This window comes from Zonotrichia albicollis, chromosome 8 (genome assembly GCF_047830755.1).
Source record: "Zonotrichia albicollis isolate bZonAlb1 chromosome 8, bZonAlb1.hap1, whole genome shotgun sequence".
NCBI lineage: Eukaryota > Metazoa > Chordata > Aves > Passeriformes > Passerellidae > Zonotrichia > Zonotrichia albicollis.
Window position 1 is genome coordinate 43,311,239 of NC_133826.1, and position 22,203 is coordinate 43,333,441.

At 48.6% G+C, this 22,203-nt stretch overlaps 1 protein-coding gene across 1 annotated transcript in view; it reads left to right on the plus strand.

Annotated features, from left to right (window-relative positions):
• Positions 1 to 638: 638 nt before the first annotated feature.
• The window catches only part of LOC141729971 (olfactory receptor 14A16-like), a 37,041-nt gene continuing 15,476 nt past the window's right edge, over positions 639 to 22,203 (plus strand). Inside the window, exon 1 of the mRNA XM_074546629.1 lies at positions 639 to 960. Within this exon, the coding sequence (XP_074402730.1) occupies positions 639 to 960 (322 nt within the window). The remainder of the gene's footprint in view (positions 961 to 22,203) is intronic.

Genomic DNA, 22,203 nt, shown 5'->3' on the forward strand with positions numbered 1-22,203 from the left:
TGGCACCTTCAGGGTACCATGCTGCCCTTTCCACTGGGCCACCTCCCTGTGTGCTGGGCGGGCTCTTTGCTTTGCTGTCTTCGGCCTGTTGCTGTCGTGCTGCTTTGGCTGCCTGCAGAGAGGGTGAAAGGCCCTGTCTCCAACTTCACAAGGGGGAAATGGAGCTCTCCCGGCCGTCAGCCCACCCTGTAAGCAGAGCCAGAGCCTTTTCCCCACCTCTGATAGATTTCTGCCTGCGGCTGGCCCCTGGCAACCGTGAGCCAAGTCACTCGCTCTGAGTCACCTACAGAGTGGCTGATGCCTCTTGATATGCCGATGGGACGTGAGGGTCACTGAGGGAAAGTTGGGTGTCCCAATGCTGAGGGCACAGGGGACCAATGAGCAGACTTGAGGCTTCCCCAGCAGGTTGCAGGTGCCTTCTGTGTCACTGAAGGGAAGGCAGATGTCCTGTGTGTGGCTGAGGTGCCATCATGCCATCTCTGAATGGCGTGCAGATGCCCTGCATGCCACTGAGGCCAGTGAGAGTCCCTGATGGGAGGTGGTTGTCAGTCGTGTCCCTCAGGGTACGGCGGCGTCACTGAGGGAACGGGAGCGTCACTTGAGGGAGACACGGGCACGCCGCGTGTGGCTGAGCGCACATGCCGCTGGCTGAAGGGACGCCAGAGCCGCTGAGGGGCCGTGGGCTCGCCCTGAGGGACATGGCAGGGCCGGGCCGGTCCCCGCTGCGCCGCCGCCGCCCGCTCCCCTCAGCCGCAGGGAGCGTTTCCCGCCCAGGCGCGGGCGGTCCCGCCCCGCCGCTCCCCTCAGCCGCGGGCGGCCCCGCCCCGCCGCTCCCCTCAGCCGCGGGCGGCAACTCGAACCCGCTGGGGGCCGCCCCGCGGGGCCGGGCGCCGGGCGGCCTTCCAGAAGCCCTGGGGGAGCTGCCCCGGGGCTGTCCTGCGCTCAGACACACCGAGGAGCGTGGGGCAGCGTTGGCTCAGCACCAGGGAGTATTTCACTTTGCCAGGGGTGAAGCTGCAGTAGCTTAGAGGGACAGAACTTCTTAGCACAGGAATGCTGGAATTACCTGGTGTGACCTGTAGGGTACGGAATGAACATTTGGGCTTTCAAGTTGAGGTAATCAGTGGACTGTGAGAATAATGAAATCGGAGGTGATATGTCGAGTACATGTAGTGAATATTTGAGCAGGAAGATCTGAGGTGATCTCTTGGGGAAAAAATCACTTTTGAGAAAAAGTCAGAATAATTTCTAGAGGGCACATAGAGATCGTTTTGTGACAAAACCTGAGGTAAATGTTACGGCAAAGCCAGAACATTTGGGGGTGAATTCTCAGGTTCTCGGCCTTCCCACTTCTTCATGCCATGCCCCAGCAGGGGAGCTTTGCCCTCCCTGTGCCCAGCCAGCCCAGCCTGGGCACCTCAGGGGTGCCCCCACGATCCTGCTGAGGCCCGACCTCGAGGGCTTCTGCCACAGGCCTGGGAGACGCTCTGGGCAAGCGCCAGAGCAGCCGGGTGCCAGGGACAAGGCGGCTGCCTGGGGGCTGCTTGTGCCCTCTGACACCCAATTCCTCAGGGCTTCCCAGCACCCGGCTCCTCAGGGCCTCCTGGTGTTCTGCCAATTGACTGAGGCGATTTAAAGGACACACCACTGGAAATAATGATCTTCTTTTACGTAAGTATGAAGGAACCACAGTGCTGGATGATACATTCAATAAAAATAGTCGCTTGGTTTTAGTGACAAGCGACAACAAGCAAGGTAATGCACCTAAATCAGTATTTTAAAAGAGAAAGGAGAGTGATTTAGAAAGATGCATCACCAGTTGCCTAAATTGTTTATCATCTTGCAGATCTGCACTTGCATTTTACATTAATGTTATGTTTGCCCAATTATCCCCTCATTAAAAAGAACCAAACAATATTAAAAGTAATAACAATTTTAATGAGATAATTAAAATGAAAAATATAAAATTGGATACAATATGATTTGATTAAAATAAGGGATAATTTGGTTCCAATAATAGTGCATAAGCAAAAAAAATACCGCGGGGTACGGAGTGCAGGGTTCAATGACCCTTGCCACTTCACGTACAAGCTTGCCAAATGAAAGTCACCCCTTATATGCCATGTGTCAATGCCATCTCCTCCTATTTTCGGTTCGTCACTTTTCTGCCTCCGCCTTCATTACCACCTTTACCACGCATGCGCCACCACTCGGTTTGGTGGTCGCACAAGTCTTTGGGGGTCGTCACTGATGAAGGCCCTGTAGTCTTCTTCGTTGTCCTTTAATTCACCTTTGGGTTACACATGCGCACCAAGCCAGTACAGTGTAAGCCAAGACTAACATATCACTGCATCTACATATCAAAGCAATAAGTCCCTTATAATTAACATTTTCTTGGACCCAACCAGGTTCTTGGTCATTTTTAGCAACTGTATCTTCAGCTTCTTTCCTGTGGTCCTTGAGAACATCTGCTGGGAAGGGGGTGGGTGGAGCCCCTCCTTTCCCTCTCCTCTTTGGCATTACAACTTTTTAACTTATTTAATTATTTCCAAATTTGGCATTACTACTGCTATTATTTCCAAGTATTAGTTACTGTATCAATACTGAGTGCAGTTTCAATTTTTATCAGCACGAATCATACTTATTTACCACAAATCCCCCATTTCTCTTTTTTGATCATTGATTCGTGCTGTATTTAAAAGGCTGTGCCTTGATAACCTTTATATTCTTCAAAATTTTGATTCTCTCATTGTCTCCTTTCAGCTTCAAACTTTTCCAGCATTTCTGCTGCTGCCTCTAATTTTTCACACTCTTTTTCAAATTTGGTCAACATTTCTTGGGCTATTTCAATCTCTTTAGGTCCTTGTTCTTTTACCTGTGTCGATTTAGCTGTTAGGACCATTATAGATTTTGGTTTTCTTTTTCCTTGGGGTTCAGAATCTTGAGACATAGTTGTAATCTGCATCCCCTGAATCACTCAATGAATCAACCTAATAAAACACGGAATCATACAAGGCAGAAACAGAAGTCCCAAAACTGAACATAACAACATGAACCCCAACTTTTTCCACCAAACACCTCCAAAGAGGTTGTCCCACCAATCTGCTTTTAAAATTGAATTCCACTTTTGTACTGGCACATGAGCCACCCTCTTAATTTCTTCTGCAAGTTCTGTGATAGCTTCCCCATAACCATCAATTTCTACACAGCACTCAGATTCATTAAATCTCCCACAAACTCCTCCTTCTTCTGCTAACAAATAGTCTAGGGCAATCCTGTTTTGATACACAAACGCCCGCATTTGTGTATATTGCTTGGCCAACAATTTTAAAGCATCGGAGGTGTGATTTGACACCACCTCCACTACTGCTTGGAGCCTTATTAATCGATTCAACAAATAAACTGGGGTCCTATATCCCCATGACCCATCCTGAGCCCATGTTGCTGGGTCATAATATGCTATAATTCATTCTGCAGGCCATTCATCCTCCCCCCATTTTTGGTTCCCTCCTGCTGTTGGAAAGTTGAGACTCAAATCTCTTTTATTCTGCTGCAGGGTTTCATACAGGGGAGTTCCTAACACATTGCTCCTAGACCTTGGTAGAACAAAGAAGGAGGGTTGTATTATTCCCAAGGTACAGGTTCCTCCCCATTTTTGAGGTAACTCACTGTATGCTCGTTGCCCACAAATCCAATATATCCCATCTGGGGCTTTCCATTTCTTATCAGTTTTCTCTGGTTGTTCCCAATAAGACCTCAGGCTGTCGATGGATTGGTAGGGGTTAGCTCCAGGACTTCTGTACCAGCATAAATTAATTTGTTCATCCCATTCACAATTTATTTCTTTTATTGGTCCCCAATATCCAGCGGGGTTTTTAGGTTGCCAGATTTTTGAACGATCATCCATATTAACCACCAACGTGGATTTACAAGGAGTATGCCCTACTATTTTATTAAATTTCCTTCCTTCTCGAGTTATACAAATAATTCCAATTACTTGATGGCTTAAAATCCATCCTTCAGGTCTCTTCAATGTTTTGTATTTTGTAAATTCAGAAATTTGGGTGTGGTTCCATTTTAAAAATTGCTCTGGAGCTAAGCTCTCACCTTTCCATGGCCATCTTTCAGCCATTTTTAGACCTCCACAAATCCAACATTTGGATAATCCCAATTCCGTAGCAATCTCTTGCATCAATCCCACAAACAGATTCTTATTTGAGGCTGGCAAATCCCAATCTTTGTAATACTGTTTTAGCTGTTTATACAATTCAGCCAATTCTGTTGACTCTTTTCTCCTGTTCTTTCCTCTATTCTCCTTTGTTTCTTTTTCTTCTTTTTTTTTCTCTTTCAATTTTTCTTTTAGTGCCCGATTTCCCATGCCAATGCTTGGATCCTTTCCATTATCATCTTTTTCAAAACAAACAAATCTTTCATATTGAGGGCAAATTTGATCACCATGGGGGTAAGGAGCTCGCCCATTATATCCCAAATTTTTCCCTACCCAATACATCTTCCTTAACACAAACATCTATAAAGCTGCTGCGATTGTAGCAGGCAGAACTAACATACAGATGTGTCACAAACACAGATTCCATCTTGTCCTTAATCCACACAGAGTGATTGCAATAGTTACAAATATTAAAACTGCTGGGACTTGTTTTTGCTCTGGTTGCTTTTTCATTGCCGAAACTCTGTTCAGTATGGCCTTCTGGCTTTGGCCAGCCGCCAAGGGTACCAGAATAATCACAGTGAAAATAATCCTCAGGAAATCTGCCTTTCTACCTTTCTCAAGGCCCCTTGGGTTGCAACCAAGGGCCGAGATGCCAGTCTTCTCGGTAGCAAAGGTAATACCCTGGGATCTAGTCATTGGTGCTTTTGGTTTCCTCGGTACCCATAGTCCCACAGAGTTTGCTTGCCCCTTTTTAAATGCCATTTCTTTGTTCTGGCTAGTTAAAAATGAATGATTAAAATGAAAAGAACAGGGAAAAGGTTAGGCCAGAACCCCATAAATTCATATACTCCAAAATTTCAGGGATTTGCCAACTACAGTAAGATTTACTAATTATCTTTCTGCTTCCAGAGCAGGGAGTTTATTAAATCTCCGTCTCCAATAGGCACACTCGTGACGCCAATGTGCCCCTGGAATGTGTCTATGATGTGGTATATAAACTTCTTCTCCACAACAATTATCAATTATAAGACAGTGGTCTATATTATTGTGAATTGCTCGTTCTCTTATTTGTGCTATAGCAAATAAAGCAAGAACCAATTGATCTAAGTTCTCTGTTAATCCAATTGCTGCTGGAAGGGTCCCGTCTCCCAGTCTCAAAGGTATCCCAAAAAAATCACTAGCAATTCGTTCTATAGTTAGCCGGCTAAATACATAACCATAGCAAAACAAGCAAGTCAATTGTCTTTCCTTCTCTTCCTTCCTAATTACTCTCCACCATGAGTCAAAACAAAGTGTGCAAACGATACACATCCAGGGATGACACCTTAAACCATGTTTACCGCACTCCCAATGTTTTACTTGTCTTTAGACCCCTTCAACAACAGGTGTTATCAATCTCAGTTGTTAGGATTGCAATTCCACTAGTGTTGCAGGTGGGTGACCTTGGAGGAGATCTTCGATCCTTTTAGGCTGTTCCCATCAATTAAGGAAGTCTTTTATTCTTTTCCACCAATGCTCTTCTGCTTCCAAGCTCAAGGGAATTGCAGTTGGCAGCCTCTCCAGGATGCCTAGTCCATTCTTAACAAATTAGGGTTAATAAAATCAACTTAAATTCGACCATTTTATCACATGACTTCTGTTGCTATGTCATAAATTACGTTCTTACTCCAATTCTTCTGTAGGAAAAAAACCTACCTAATTTCTAAGTCCTTCTTAATTTTACCTTTAAATCCCCTGGTGTTGAGACAATTTTCCAATCAGGTATTGGCCCTTTTACTCGTGATACATGTGTCCAACCCCTCTCTGCTGTTCGAACTGCAGTTTTGGTGGTCAGCAGAACTAAAAATGGTCCCTCCCACCGTGGCTCCAAACTCTCTCCCCTCCAGCATTTGATTAATACATGATGTCCTGGTCGAATAGTATGGATTGGAAAATCCAGGGGAGTTGTTTGAGCTAAAACTCCTTTTTCCCTTAATTCCTTTAAATTATTTGCAATAGTTGTTATGTATCCCTGGATGGTTCTATCCCTAACTACCAAGGGGTCCATTTTCATACCTTGAGGATAGGGCATTCCATATAACATTTCATATGGTGAAATTCCAGTCTCAGAATGGGGTTTAGTTTGGATGTTTAATAAAGCCAAAGGGAGACACTTGGTCCAGGGAAATTTTGTTTCTATCATCAATTTGGTTAATTGTTGCTTAATAGTTTGATTCATTCTTTCAACCCATCCTGAGCTCTCAGGGTGCCATGGTGTATGATATTCCCAAGCAATTCCCAAAGCCTGAGTCAAGTCCTTAATTATCTTAGAAATGAAATGCGTACCCTGCTCTGAATCAATAACCCTCACTAACCCAAATCTTGGAATTACATGTTCCAATAATATTTTAGCCACCGTCTGAGCTGTAGCCTGAGATGCTGGAAATGCCTCGACCCACAGAGTCAATTGATCTATTATAACTAACAAATATTTCCACCGACCTACTTTAGGCAATTCTGTAAAGTCAACCTGGATCTTTTCAAATGGCCTGTAGGCTGTTTTTCGTCCTCCAGAGGGAGGGCTCCTCAACACCTTTTTATTTACCTTTTGACAGGTGAGACACCCCTGGGTAATTTGTTTTCCAATTTCAAATATCCCTGTACACCCATAAAATTTTAAAAAATTATCACAAAGGGCTCTTGTTCCCCAGTGTGTCCGTCTATGTAAGTTATCTAAAATTTGACGTGCCACTGGTTTTGGCATCATAATTCTGCCATCAGGAAGAATCCACTTTCCCTCCTTAAATGTTGCTCCCAACTTTTTTATAGCTGCCAATTCTGCTAGTGAAAGGGAGGGTGTCTCCTGCTGAATTTCTGTTTCTTGCAAGGTCATGATTTTAGAATCCCTTTTTCTTAAAGCCGCTCTTCTTGCTTCTTCATCAGCCAGATTATTTCCTCTGACTCTAATATCCCTCCCTTTCTGATGTCCCTTCACATGAACCACTGCTATTTTCTTTGGGCCTTTTAAAGCTTCAAGTATCTGAATTATCAATCCTTCATGTACTAACCCTTTCCCTTGAGTGTTTATAAGTCCCCTTTCCTTCCAAATTTTTCCAAAAGTATGTACTACACTAAAAGCATATTTGGAGTCTGTATAAATAGTCCCTTCTTGCCTTTTTAGTATTAGTAATGCACGGTGTAGTGCATAAAGTTCGCAAGCTTGTGCTGACCAGGAGGGACTAAGGGGACCAGATTCCTTTACCTCAAGCTCTTCCCCACTGATTATAGCATAACCTGATTTTCTTTTCCCACTTACCACCTGGGATGACCCATCTATAAATAGCTTTTCTCCCCTTTGCAATTCTTGGTCTCCCAAATCTGGACATATTTTTGTTTGTAATTCTATAACCTCTATGCAATCATGTACCAGCTGTTCCCCTGGCTCCCCATAAAGAAATTGAGCAGGGCTCTGCACTTGTGTCACCTTTAATTCTAACTCAGGGGAAGTAATCAAGATAGCCTTGTACTTCAGTATTCAGCTATCCGTTTACCATTTTTCAGCTTTCTGTGCTAAAATTCCCCTGATATTGTGAGGGGTGTATACTTCCAAAGGTGCACCAAAGGTTACTTTCCAGGCCTCTTCCACTAGTAATGCAGTCGCTACTAAAGCCTGTAAACATGTTGGCCAGCCTTTACTAACTGGATCTAACAGTTTTGAATAATAGCCCACTGGTTTTCGGCTTCCTGCCCAGTCTTGAGTCAGCACTCCGTAGGCTGTCTGATTAGTTGTATTCACAAATAACTGAAAGGGTTTTCCCAGATCTGGAAGGCTTAGTACAGGAGCCTGTAATAAAGCTTCTTTAACCCCTTCAAATCTCTTCTCATCTTCCCCCGTCCATTTAAAATGGTTGGCAGACAATTTTTCATACAAAAATTTCACTTTTCCACTAAGTCCTTCAATCCACTGTCTACAATAGCCTAAAAGACCTAAAAACTGTCTTATTTCTCTTTTTGATGTTGGGGGTCCCATGTTTAATATTCCTGAAACACTCTCAGGATCCAGCTTTTTCTTTCCCTTACTGATCCAATGACCTAAGTACCTAACTTCTGACTCTACAAACTGTAATTTGGATCTAGATATTTTTAAACCATTTTCACCTAAAAAATTCAACAAATCAACAGTGCTCCTCCTAGTTTTTTCTTCAGTCTCCCGGCCAATAACAAATCATCAACATACTGCAACAATTTAATTCCTTCTGGCAACTGAGAAGTTCTCAAGAGATTTTCTAATGCTTTCCCGAAGAGATTAGGTGATTCAGTAAATCCCTGCGGTAATACTGTCCACCTGAGCTGTTCCCTTCTACCGGTGTCTGGATCTTCCCACTCAAAGGCAAAATAATCTTTACTGCCCTCATCTAAAGGGCAAGTCCAAAAGGCATCTTTTAAATCCACTACACTATACCACGTGTAGTTAGGGGGCAATTGACTCAGCAAAGTATATGGATTGGCCACTATTGGAAAATGTGTAATAGTTCTTTGATTTATTGCCCTCAGGTCATGGACCAGCCTGTAACTCCCATCAGGTTTCTTTACCGGTAAGATGGGAGTATTGTGGGGTGACATACAGGGTTCTAATATTCCTTGCTGTATTAAACTTTCAATCAGTGCTTTTAATCCCGTCCGCCCCTCTAGTGATATTGAATATTGCTTTACTCGGATTGGTATGTCTGGATTTTGTATTTCAATTTTTATGGGCGGAATATTCAGCTTCCCCACTTCACCCGAATGCCAAACCGTATCATTAATTTTCAGGGACCAAACAACATCCTGAAGCACATTGTGAGAGAACTGCTCAAAGGGAATGGTGGGTGCATTTCCCTCAGCCTCGTCCTGGGGCTCAGCAGCCGAGGGCTCTGGCTGCACATCTGGACACGCTGTGCCTGGAACAGCAGGAAGGGATCCATGGCAGTCCTGATGCCCTGCTCTGCTTCCACGCCCTGCAGGGCTGTTTCCCAGCCTGGCCTGGCTGCAGCTTCTCCCCAGCCTCTGCAGGAAGGCATTGGGCATCAGCTGCCACACAGCCCAAACTCACCAGGGATCCCCTGCATTTTCCCGGTCCCCAGGCACATCCTGAGGTGTGGCTGCTTGGTAGAAGGAGGGCCATAGCCAACCCCAAAGGCCTGGGGGGATCAGGATTTTCCTGCTCCTTTTCCATGTTTTGGAGAAGTATTGTCTCCTGAAGAGGCCACCTCCTGAATGTGCAATGATTCCATCTGATCCAGCTATGCCTCTTCCTTTCTCAAGGGATGGACAGAGAGGCTCTATGGAAGGTGGCATTTCCTGCAGGAAGGGAGGCGATGCCAGGCACAGCCACAGGAGGTAATTGCTGTGCCTCTGGGCCTGAGCCCTGCTGAGGCTTGAGCTGCCCTCTCTGCTGCTTGGCACTGCAGGCACAGCCCGGACAAGATGGGCACAGCCCAGAGGAATTGTCCCGAGCAGGCTCAGGGCACTCAGGCACTGAGCTGTCCTGCTGGGCTCCCTCCGTGGGAGACACGTCCCGAAACCTGGGAGCGGCTGCACGGTGTGCCCATGATGGGGAAAGGGCAGAGAAGGAGATCAAGGCTCCAGTGGGTCCTGAGAGGGCCTGGCCATGTGCCCGTGGGTTGTGGGAGCTGTTCCATGGGCAGGTGGGCAAGCAGGAGGGAGGGACGGAGGTTGGGAGCGACAGCTGTGGCACTGCAGATTTCCCCAAGCATTTAGTGAGGCTTTCCTGTGTGGGAGGGAGAGAGCCCCAGGGCCCTGGGCTGCTCCAGCTTCCCCTCCAGGCATGCTGCACAGGACCTGCAAAGAGCGTGGAGAGTGACCAGGAGGCACAGGCTCCCACAGCCTTACCCCACCCCCTTGCAGTGCCCAATTCCCCAAGGGAGAAGGGGATCCCAGCACACAATGGAAATGGTTCTGTAGCATCTGTGCTCCCTTCTCGACTGGCATGTGACTTGGAGTAGTTGGAAATGCTGGTGAATGGTACTTTGAAGACCTTGCCAGATGTTGAAGGCAAGTTCTCAATGTACCTTTCCTGACAGAATAATCCATGGCAGTGTGGCAAGGGCTTACTCATGAGCCAGTTCCCTTAAATTTCACTGAAGGTTGATCAGTTCTGGAAACCTTGCCCTGCTCCTTTCTGGGGCCCTGAGTCATCCCACAGGATTGCTGCCACTGGGAAGAAGGGACATTTAGCTGTCCATTGCACACTCCTCCCATGTGCAATGCCACAGTGTCCTTCTGTGTGCTCTGTGCAGCCACAGAGAAGAGCAGAGAGGGAAGGGGCTGGCACTGTGCCCCGGGGCTGAGCCTTTCTCAGCTCCTTTGCTGCCCCCAGGGAGCCTGAGCTGCTCCTGCTGCCACTGCCAAGGCCTGGCCCTGCCTGGGGCTGGGTTTGAAGCTGCTGGCAGCTCCAGGGAGTCCTTTCTGCCCCAACAACCCTGCAACGGGTTCCTTCCATCCCAGTGTGCGGGTCACTGCAAGCACGAGGTCCCCCTGGCCCTGCTCCTGAGTGGAAGGCAGAGCCAAGGGAGTGCCTTGGGTGGCACCAATCACCCAGGTGCCCTCACTGCCACTCGGGCCTGAAGGAGAATCTTCAGCAGTGCCATTGGAGCTGTTGTGTCCTGCCTTTCTTTGCAGCTGAGCCTGTTGGTAAAGGTGATCTGGCTTCCCAGCCCACGTTCAGGATTGAGCCTCTGGGAGATGGTGAGGGTAGGTCAAGGCCTTTCCCCTGGGAGAGCTGCCAGCTCAGAGCCCAAAGCTCGGCCAGGAGGGCATCGCTGCAGGTGCCAGGACAGAGCCATGTACATGTGCGGCCTTGCCCTGCACGATCCACTCACAGCTTCTGCTCAGCACTGGCAGCTGTATGGAGGAGGGTGGGCCCTGGCCCAGTGGAAAAAGCCTAGATGATTTGTTGAGTTTACCCGATTTTGCATAAGCATGACGTCCTGAAGATGCCATCAAAGTAATGGATAACTGTTCTATCTGTTAAGGTGTAATTTTTGTTTCTCCAGTGATGGGCCAAAAGGCAGGACAGAAGGAAGTGTTTCCCAACAAAGCAGAGGCCAATTGACAGCCCCTGCTGCAGGAAGGAAGGCCAAACCAAACACAGGCATGGGCATGGGCACAGGCTCAGATGGTAAATGCTGTGCCGGGCTCAGCAGGGCCCTGTGGCTGCAGCTCTTCCACTGGGGTGTGCCATTGCACGGCCTAACCGCAGCCAAAGCTGGAGGTGCCTCTGGAGCTCGTTCACAGCCCCGGGGAAAGGGGACTCGTGCACCAACCTCCCTCCCGCTGCAGCTGCTCTGGAGCTGGCCCTGAGTGCGCAGAGGCCCAAGGCACAGGAGCAGCCCCGAGTGGGAGCCCTGCCGTGAGCCCAGGGCCAGAGCCAGCCTTGGATCCCGACTGGGCAGGGCCTGCACTGGGTCCTGCCAGGGCCTGACTCTGTACCCTGGGGCTGGGGGAGCTGTCACGTGGCAGGGAGGGCCAGGGCTGGCAGTGGCTGCTCAGGGATGGCTTTGGCCCATGTCCCTCCAAGCAGCTGCGCCGCCCCCGGGCTCTCCTCCTGGCCTGCTCGGCTTTGTTGGGTGGCACAGCCTGTGCCAAGGGGCAGCAAGGTGCCTGCAGGCCCCAGCTCTGGGGGAAACGGAGAACGTCCTGCCCGCATCCACCATGCTGCCAGCTCAGCAGTGCAGCACAGCACGGGCTGACGCTCCCCATTGCTCCCACAGGTGCAGCTGGAACCACAGCACATGTTCCTGATGCCCAGAAGGGCCTTGGAAGGGGTTTCTGTCAGGGAACAGGCTTCTGGCTAGGGTTACTGGCAGGCCTGCTTGTCTTGGAGCTGATCTTCATCTATTGCTCTGTCCAAATTTGGACTTGCTGGAAGAGAAAAGGGTGAGGGTTTAGTTCACCTTTCCCTCAAACAGCTTCTTTTGAAAGTCTACTGTACATAGGAAACATTCCCAGTGAGGCTGCACTGTAGGTGTGGCCAGTCCATGATTGTCCAAAGAACTCTGCTGAGGGTTCGGCTGCTGCCCAGAGCTTTCATTGGCCTCCTCCTTGCTGGGCCTTGTCCTGGGGGGCCTGCTGGGGCTGCAGCCAGTGCTGGCTCCCACTGAGGCTGCCTGGCCAAGAGCAGCCCCAGGGGCACAGGGCAGAGGCAAAGCACGGTGGGGAGGAGAAAGAGCAGGGACGAGATTGCCCTTGAAAGGCAGAGGCGCTCTGGGGCCCGCTCCTGGCCAGGGAGCCTGCCCAGAGCTGTGTCCTGCTCGCCGGGGCCTTGACGGGCAGCTGTGCAGCTGGGCCAAGCTGTGCCAGCAGCTCCAGCCGTGCTGGGGAGCCTTGCCAGCTCTGGGCCCTGCTGTGCAGGAGGCTCCTTGTGTGCCACTGGCACCTGGGGCCTCAGCCACCTCCTCTTTCCACAGTTTCACCTCTGGACAGGAGTTGTAAGATGGTGGCTGCACCTCACACCCAAACAGCAGGAGCAGCTCCTCCAGCAGTAAGAAGGTCCTGGGCATCCCTGTCAAGAGTTTTGAGCTGAAGACTCCAGAACAGCCATTGACAATGAAATCTCCTATTCGCCTGGAGATCGCACTGCCACCTCCTCTTCCCATGTATATCCCCAAGCTACTTGCATTTCTTTTTGGATCTTCCTCTGTGCCGTCCCGACTTCTTCTATAGACCCCAGCAGCAGCCCAGCACCCTCCAGCCCCTCCTGAGACTAACATGTCCCTTCCTCTGCCCCTGAGCCCCCTGGGCCTGCCCTCTAAAGAGCAATGAAGTTAACCCTGCTCTCTGCCAGGCTAGGTGATGGCCCTTTCTTTTGTTGCACTAAAGGGAAGGTGCCGTCACCCCAGTGTTTGGGTGGCAGCAGCAGCAAAGCCCAGCTGGCAGCAGCACTGGCTGAGCTCCATGGCCAGGAGCAGCCGTGGATGCCCACAGTGTGGGCCAGCAGGAGCCAGGCAGGGGCTGCTGTGACCAGCGGCGGGGTCCTGAGGGCTGGGGGAGCCCAGGGGGCAGGCAGCAGCATGGGGCTCCTGAGAAAAAGCAACCCCATTTGCTTAATTTTTCACTTTTAAATTTTAGAAATTTGTAGAAATATTTCAAAATCGTTTTTCTGTAGAGAGACACCCCCAAATAATTCTTCCCAATTCCTATAGTAGTTTAAGATTTTGCTAAGTAGTTTTAGAATCCAAAAATTGACCTCATTTTGTCTTCACTTTGCATTTTTAGAAATATTTAGAAATATCTCTTGTAGAGAGAAATCCCCGTATGTTTCATTACTTTTTCCACAACACATCTGTGTTTTTGAAACTAGTTTTAGAGGTCTGGAAAATATTTTCCCCTCATACAATAAAAATAAAATTGCATTTGAGTGGTAATCTTTATTCTAGGAAGAAATAAGACCCCTTCAGCCAGCCAGCCTGCTGCAGAGGCTCTTTTCCCGCAGGAGCTTTGTACCTGGTCACAACCAACATACATACAACCTTTTCCCAGATATTTCCTGGGGTTTTTGACAAGCTCCCGTCTTAGTCTTCTCAGACAATCTTTGAGCACAGAGGGAATGCCTTCAAGTTGCCATCTTTGTTTGCTTCTGGTGGAACTTCCTCAGTTCTAGAGCAGGGCCTTCTCTCAGCTTCCTGCTGGCCCCGGGCTCTCCTCCCGGCCTGCTGGGCTTGGTTGGGTGGCACAGCCTGTGACGTTGCTCCCACGTATGACTGAGGGCACAGCTTAAGCAGAACCTATCCATCCTCTCTGCAAAAACATTTATCACTGAAAGACACCAGGTTTCTGAAATAATTTGGGGAAAGTCTTGGTCATGAAGCTTCCCCAACAAAGGTGGGCCTTTCCAGGTGATATCAGCACATTTTTCAGGGTGGGCAGGTGCCTTACTGTGCAGAGAACTGTCTCCCAACCCACTGGGCCTGAGGGGCATTTACTCTTCCACAATGCCAAGGTTTTGGCTGCAGCAGGAGGAGGAGCTGTGCTGAGTGAGAAGCTGAATCAGAAACTTCAGAGTGCTCAGAAAGTCCTCACAAATAGGTACCTGTCAGTGGGGATGTGGATGATTCCTCTTGGGTTCAGGTGCAAACAGGGCATTTTGAGTAACATTTGCAGCCTGTACTGGCTCCCTCAGGCCTTACACTGCCCAAGGCAGCAAAGGAAACTTGGAAAAAAGCATTAATTCCATAAAAGTGGTGTTGGGAAAGCAGGAGATAGCAAAGCACTGCTGAAAGCACACAGTGTATATGATATAAATTATTCTTTCGTTGATATACTGCAAAATATTGTTCTAATGGTGGGAGGAAAAAGAAATAATGATCAGTTATCTCATTAATAATGTTCATTTTCTCTTCCAGTATTGCCAGCAGGTTGAGTTAATTTTTAAGCATGACAGTTGGGCTTTAATATCTCAGCTGTAGATTCCAGTCACAGCAGTCTGGTTTAATAATTGGGTTTCATTCTCCCTCATTTTGACTATAGCATACTTATAGCAATTATTAAAATTCATCATAGCACAAAAATAATCCATTTGAAACCTCACCAAAAATGACAGCACAACAGATCTTTGCTTAGCATTTAGTGGTTAATTCAGAACAGTTTCTTGGAAAACCAGGAATAGCTTCTCTGATAATTCAACAGCCACAATGTGACCGTGGACACTGAGTGAAAGCCAAGAGGGCTTCAGGTGAGCCAAGGCAGTGTTGAATAGGCTGCTGTCACTAAAAAAGCACATTCAAACTTCACAGGAAATTCCCTCTGAAAATGCAAATTCATATGTGGTTCTTTAGCTATAGGTAGTTTAGACAAGCCATGGCAGTTTACCAGCACTGGCAGAAAGTTGTTTTAACACTGCATCATCAAACTGTTCTGGAGACTTCACAGTCTGCCTTGGAATGGCTGTAGGTGCCAAGTGGACACAGCTTCTGCTGTGACAAACTTAAAATCCTCCTTACTGCTCTTCCAGACTCTTTAAAGACAAGGTTTATCTTCCAGCATGAGCACAGCTCTGCATAAGCTCATTGACCCCAAAACCTATAGGCATCAAGGCACCCAGCAGAAATCCTGCACATTCCCACCGTGCCAGAGAGAAATGGGGCTTATTCTAGGACTGACAAATAGGCAAAATTTTGAGGGGTGAGAGTGGAATGAAAGTAGAAAACTTGAGAAAAGCCTGGTGTTTATAGTTTTGGGAGAAAGGGCAGCAGGACTGTAAGCTGCGTGCTCACCATCTCCTCCTCCAGGTGCACACAGGGATGGAGCAGCCCCAGTGAGTGGTTTCAGGCATTGAAACCACTGTAGACTTGGAATCAATTCACAAGTGAAAATAAAGACAGAAGAATCACAGAATCCCAGACTGGTTTGGGCTGGAGGGACCTCAAAGCCCACCCAGTGCCACCCCTGCCATGGCAGGGACACCTCCTGCTGTCCCAGGCTGCTCCAAGCCCCAGTGTCCAGCCTGGCCCTGGGCACTGCCAGGGATCCAGGGGCAGCCACAGCTGCTCTGGGCACCCTGTGCCAGGGCCTGCCCACCCTCACAGGGAGGAATTTCTTCTTAACATCTGACCAAGTACCTGGTTACACAGACACCAGGAACTGTCTCACTCTGCAGCAGGCTGCAGTGAATGTCTGCTGAAATATGACACACAGAATCCACCACAGGTTCCTCCTGCACGCATTGCCTGCACTCCTCTCAAGACACAGCTCTCACAACCAGTCCCAGAGTGCTCCTGCTGCCCAGGAGGAGATGGGAAAGGGCTGAGCCCTGGCTACAGCCTTGGCAAGAGCTCAGCAAGAGCCATCGGTGTCACCGCAGCCCGAGAGACAGAACAGGGAGAGAATTTCTATTTGCCCTTTGAAGCTGAGAAGGGACCAGTTTGTGTCTGAACAGCATTCCTTCACACCTCCCCATATTATCTAAAAGTAGGAGACTTAGCAATTAAGCAACCCTCAGATGAATAATTGAGGAAAACTAAAGACTGGAAAGATACCAAAGGCTTCCCTCACAGGACTGCAGAGTGATGCATTGCTTTGCAACTGCAGATAAACCAGGCCACAACCAACCTCATCCTCTGGCCACTATCTAAGAGCCTGGAGGAAAAGACTGGAAGCAAGAAAACACCAGCTTACTACAAGTTTTGCCCTGAAACTCCATTGGCACAGGAGCCCCAGGCTTTCCTGCATGATGCTTCGTGATTCCCCGATGCTGTTACAGCCACGCTCAGCTGCTGCACAGCCCATGCATCGTTCACTTGAGCAGCCTGAGCCTGGGAACATCAGAGAGTATTATCAGAGCACAGGGAATGCTGCTCTAATTGTTGGTTTGCAATATTATGTGGATAAATGATCATCCAGGGAAAGAAACATGGTGTATGTACAGCTAATCTACTTAGAATTTGTTGTAAATTAATCATATTCAATATTAAAACTATTCCCTATTCTCACGTTAAAATAACTCCTCAGTATTTTCATCTGATCTTACCAGAAATGATGAAGCTGGACTTTGCTGTCCACCTCTCCCATTCTTACCTCTTGCACTGCCAGGAAAGTGCTAAATAGATGGATTGCCAGCTTCCTGCAGCAGAGAGCTGATCTTCTGGGCCCTGTGACACACAGATGAGGGAGTCAAACCACAGAGGTCTTTGGAGGCTAAAATCCTGTTTCTCTGCGGTGCTCACAGCAGCTGGTGCCAGGCAAGAGGTGAGCAGCTGCACAGGTGACCCGAGGGCTGTGGGGAGTTGGAAATCCCACATATTTTGTTCATGTGTCAAATCTGGGCTCTGTTTCCTGTGCTCACCCCATAAACTCCATAGGTGAACTCACTAAAAATGGCATCACAGAGATCCCTGCAGACCACCTAAGTGCAGATACCAGGTCAAAGACTGGATTCACTTACCTTAGAGATCTTTTCCAGCTTTTCTGATGCCTGACTCTATAAACTGAAGCTGGTGTTTTGTCATAGCTTCTGAATCAATCCCTTCAGAACATCAGCTGAACAAGTATTGCTCTCCAGGCAGCTTCTCACACAGTAGAGGGATGAGCAATAGAAACCACATAATGTTTTTTACAAAGGTGTATTTGTTCTTTTCTAGGACAATTTTGGAATCAAGTGCTGTAGCACAAACATGTTTTTTCAGGTTTACAATAGCCTCTCACCTTTACTGGTTCTGCAAAGCAAATTGGGTGCTGAATAACACTCACACATGAATTAGTGGCCAGTTGGCGAAAACTCCTCTTTCTTGTCTCCAGCCCAGCTTTAGCCATGACTCTGCACACTCAGAAATCACAGGGCAATGGAAGACTTGTCCTCTTAACAGCAGTAATGCAAGATGACTGCAGATGAAATTTTACATTCTAATTAATACTTGGTCCCCAGTGATGCTGCTGAGTGTCCTGGCTGTTCAGAGGTGTCCCAGCTCCCTCAAACACAACTGCACCAGCCAGGACATCTCATTTCATGGCCCGTGGCAGCAGAAACGCACTGCTACAAGGCTCTGAGGCCAGTGGGCCACACTTCAGAGCCGATAATCTCCAGCAGGGGTTGGAGGAAGAGTTCTGCTTTGAGCTCACCTGAAGATGATCAATAGCTGCGCCCACCAAATTTGTTTTGTTGTTGCCCATCAGAACTAAGGAGAAGAATTTCTCAGGAGCTCCTGCCAACCTTGCCGTGAGCTATTTGAACTCATGTCCTTGTCCCTTTCCCAGGTCTGCTGTGTGAGGAGCCACCTCCACAGTGCTGTCAGACACCCTGGGGCCACCAGCCCCTCGCTGGAAGGGTTCCAGCCAGGTACTGCCAGCTCTGTGTGTGCTGGGGATGTCACCTCCTGCACACACCCCTTGTAAACGCCCTATAAACCCCCGGCACTGGAGTGGTGCAGGTGCATTACTATCAAGTTATGTCACTGCTTCCATAATGAAATTATTTCAGTGGGTTGTAAGTCAGCTCTAAAACTCTCTTTGGGCTAAAACTTGGCATGTGCACATATGCAAACGCACTCACACAGCCTGATTTCTGGGAAAGGGTGAGACTGTGCATTACTCCTGAATTCTGCACAGGGGCAGAGGGTATTCTCCTGGGGGAGAAGCTGCAGAGCACCCGCGAGGCCAGTGGGGGAAGGCAGAGACTGCTGGAAATGGGACGGCCACAAACCCACCCATCACTGCCATTGCAGCCTCCTTTCCATCCCCCAGCTCTGGGAAAGGGGGACGGCATCTTGTCTGCTCTTGGGGAAGGTGAGTGGAGGGTTACATGTTTTACCAGCTCTGTCTGAAACTCGGAGGGTACAGGGACACTTCACAGTCCCCCTGCATAGGCTGCTTCAAAGGAGGAGTCCTTGGAAGCTCACCGGCACTAAACCCATCCTTTAAACAAGCTTTGCTTTGCAACAGTTTGGATGCTCCTTGACTGTTACTGCAAACTGCAGAGGGAAAACATGTGTGCAGTGCCAGGACTGTCCTGGGATGTTGTGTTGTTTCTGTAGAAGTTGGACTTTTCTGTTCCCCCTATCATGTAATGGTTCTCCACTGGTTATCTTCTCCTTCCCTTGTGCTGCCAGTTATCCCAACTCCTTCCCAGTTGCCTTGGAGACTAATGTATCCTTTCTCAAATCCCTCCCCGGTGCCCTGTCCGTCACTCGGCGCTCGCACCCTTCTCTCCAGAAACTTCCAGCCAGAGCGTTGAGTGATTGGTTCAGGGACCAGGGCCCCACCCTCAAGTTATCCCCATTGGGCTTCTCCCTAAGTCAATCTTTTGTATCCCGCTCCCCTCTAAAACTCTATTCGCCAGAGGGTCGACTCCTCCCCGTCTCCCTCTGTTGTGGTGTGTTGCAATGTCCTGTTTTACCTTCTCCCTTCCCCCTCGCCCCTCGCTGAGTGTGCCCTGTCAATCAGGCTAACATACCAGCAAGGCGTCATGTGATAGGTGTCCCTAGTCCCTTGAGACCCTGCCCCTTCACCTGGTTGGTGGCTCACCTGTCCCCTCCCCTTCCCCTGCCCTGAGCTTAAAATGTTAATGAGACCATGCGGCCTCCATTCTGTTGGAGGAATTGTCCCAGTGCAGACCTCTGCACCCATGGAATAAACATCTGGATATAACCCTCTGGCAGAATCCACTCCTTCCTTCTCTTCACCATCGCCAGAAGCTCTCTCTCCTGAGGTAAACGGAGTCCTGACAAGCCTGGACTTGCGCCTGTGCCTCGCTGCACTCGCAGCCAAGGCATCTCTGGGGTAAAGCACCACAGTGCTGCCTTTGGCCCAGCAGCGAGGGTCAGAACTGGCCCAGGCACCATCTAACTGGTTATACTGGGATTCATATTCCAATATCCCTCCTTCCTTAGAAGCTGTTGCAAGCATCTCCCCCCTTCCCTCTCCGGCGGTCAGTTCCCCTGGGACCCGGTGAACCTGGATTCCCCACAGCTGGAGAGCACTCTCTTTTTTCTGCTGGCTGCAGCCATACGCCGTGCCACGTCCCACCGCAAGGTGTGGCTGCTGTCACAGCACAGGGCGTTTGCCTCAGGCGCTGTCCCGAGCCACAGAGATCGGGATAGTGCTGCCCTGCTGCTAGCGGTGCTGGATAGCTGGCCGGGCCGTCCGAGAAGGACAATCCTTGCCCAGCCTGACTGCTTCACTGGGACATGGCTGCTGTTAAAGAGTGTAAATCCCACTGCTCACAGAGGTCCCTCCTGCAGGGCCCTGAGAGCTTGGCACTATCACAGGAAGAAGAAATCTGCCCCTGGAAGCTGCATCCAACAGTGCCTGCACAGTTAGTGGGAAGAGGGGAGGGATTTTTAAGAAGCATAAAGTAAAGGGGAGCATAGAGAAAAAGGGAGCCTCCTGCTGTCTCTTGAAATCTCCCCCAGCCTGAACAAGCTCTCTTTGGGGCTAGAGACTCCCAGAAGCAGAATGGGGCAGTGCCTGCTGTAAACACAGCGTCCTTGTGATGTCTGCAGCTGCAGGTGTTCGTACACTTGACCTTTTGTGATAAACACTAAGGACATTTCCTTCATACTTACTTTGCAAGTCTTCTAGGAAACACACCAAACTCCAGGCAGTCATTTGCTGTGATGTTTTGTTCCCTGAATAACACAAAACTCCACCTTTATGTCAGTGTTGCTCTGGTTTGCTGGGTCAAAATCCACATCTGGCCTGAGGGAGATGAGTCACTTGCCCAGGTGCTTCCACTCCTGCTGCAGCCCTCAGATGGTCCACATATAGAAAGAAGAAATACAGGGAAAGAAGGATAACAATATATTATCATGTTCAGGTGGTAAAAAACGGGAGTGTAATTGAAAGTAAGGGTATATTTCTTTAATTTCATGCAACTACATTTAGTGATATTAGTGGTTTGAGCATTGCTTTACGTCCTCCCAACTAGAAATTATCTGGTTCCACCATGTGGACTGAGGAGAATGTAACAGCTCCATCTTTTCAGGGAGGAGGCAGCACTAGGACCACAGTGATTGTTTCACACAGTAGACCTGAGCACACAGTTTGCTCCAGCTCGGAGCATGGGCTCATCCCAGCCTAAGAACTCCTGAAGGCTAAATTATTAGAAATGGCATTACCACAGGATCTATGATGGCTATCATGAGATAATCATCATACATTTGGATTTTTAAGACACAGAGCATAGTCTGGTGCTTTCCAGTCCCTGTTGACATGACCTAATAGCAACACGCGCCTGGAGCTGCGCTAGTGCAGCACTCTGTGCTGGGGGAAGGAGGCACTGCTGGGTTGGGAGAGCACACAATTGGCAGCCCATGGCTGTGATTTACACAAAGCTGTGTCTTGTAAATAGATTTCTTTTCCTTCAGTGGTAGGGAGCCAGGAGGTGCATTGGTCAGCAGCAGAACAGAGAACATCTTGGTACAGAACCAGGAGCAGGGGAAGGACAAGCCTTCCAGCACAGGGTACTCACATGGCTTTTGAAATGAAGAGCTGCAGCAAATGTGGAAGGGTAAATAAGGCCAGGAAATCTTTTGCTGTATGAATGAACTCCCTGCTACTTATGATGCAGAGTTTCCAGGGATGTTGCTTTGGAGCTGGGCTCCTGCTGGGCAAATGATTCTTCCCAAACTGAGGTGGGTGCCATGTTATCATTCCCTGGCTCTACCTGTCCCTATCTGGCTGCTCCTCAAAGCTCTGGCTTCAGCCCAATCTTCTGCCTTCTGTGCAGCAATGTTTAAATGGTCCTTATCATTCAATTGACTTGACTTCAAATTGAAATGATTTGATTATTTTAACAACTGATTAAATCAGCTCCCTCTGATCTAATGGTGTTGGTGTCTGGGAACAGTGCAGCCAGGACTGAGATGCTCAGTACAGGCGGCAAAACCTGCTGGAAATGCACAACAGTATTTAGGTTGTTTATGACACTCCCCTGCCATTTCCTCATGCTGTTCCCGCACCTGTACAGGGTGGGCGAGGCCGTGCATGCCCTTTGAGCAGAGATGAACTTTTGGGGTCAGCTGCCTAATGGCCAGGAGGGGCCAAACTCTTTGGGTCACTGGTGTCCTCTGCCTGCCCTGCAATTCATTGCCACCATTTCTCTCACCTCTTACTTCTTCTCCCTGGTACCTCTGCCACTACTTCAGCTTATCAAACCTTTTTATCCGTTTCTCTTCCCCTCTGGAAGTTGCCGGATCTTCTCTTCCCAAGGAAGTGATGTGGGCTCATTTTCCTTCTCCAGTCTTCACACCTGGTTTGTTCCTTCCATGTGCTGGAAGATGCATTGGCACATGGATGTGGAAAAAACATCAGAGAGTGAACCAAGTCATGTACACCAAGAGAGATTAGATTATGTTATCACTGGCTTGTTTTGCGGAGAAAAGAAGAAACCTCACAACTTTATAAAAGTTGTAAAGCTCAGTATGTTTATTTACAACGCCGGATGCACACGGAGAAAATTCTCCTCAAAAGGCATGCGTACCCCTGAAAATTTCAGACTTCCTTTTATCCCCCTTCCAAATGCATATGCATACATTTTCACAATAAGTTCATACATATTCATC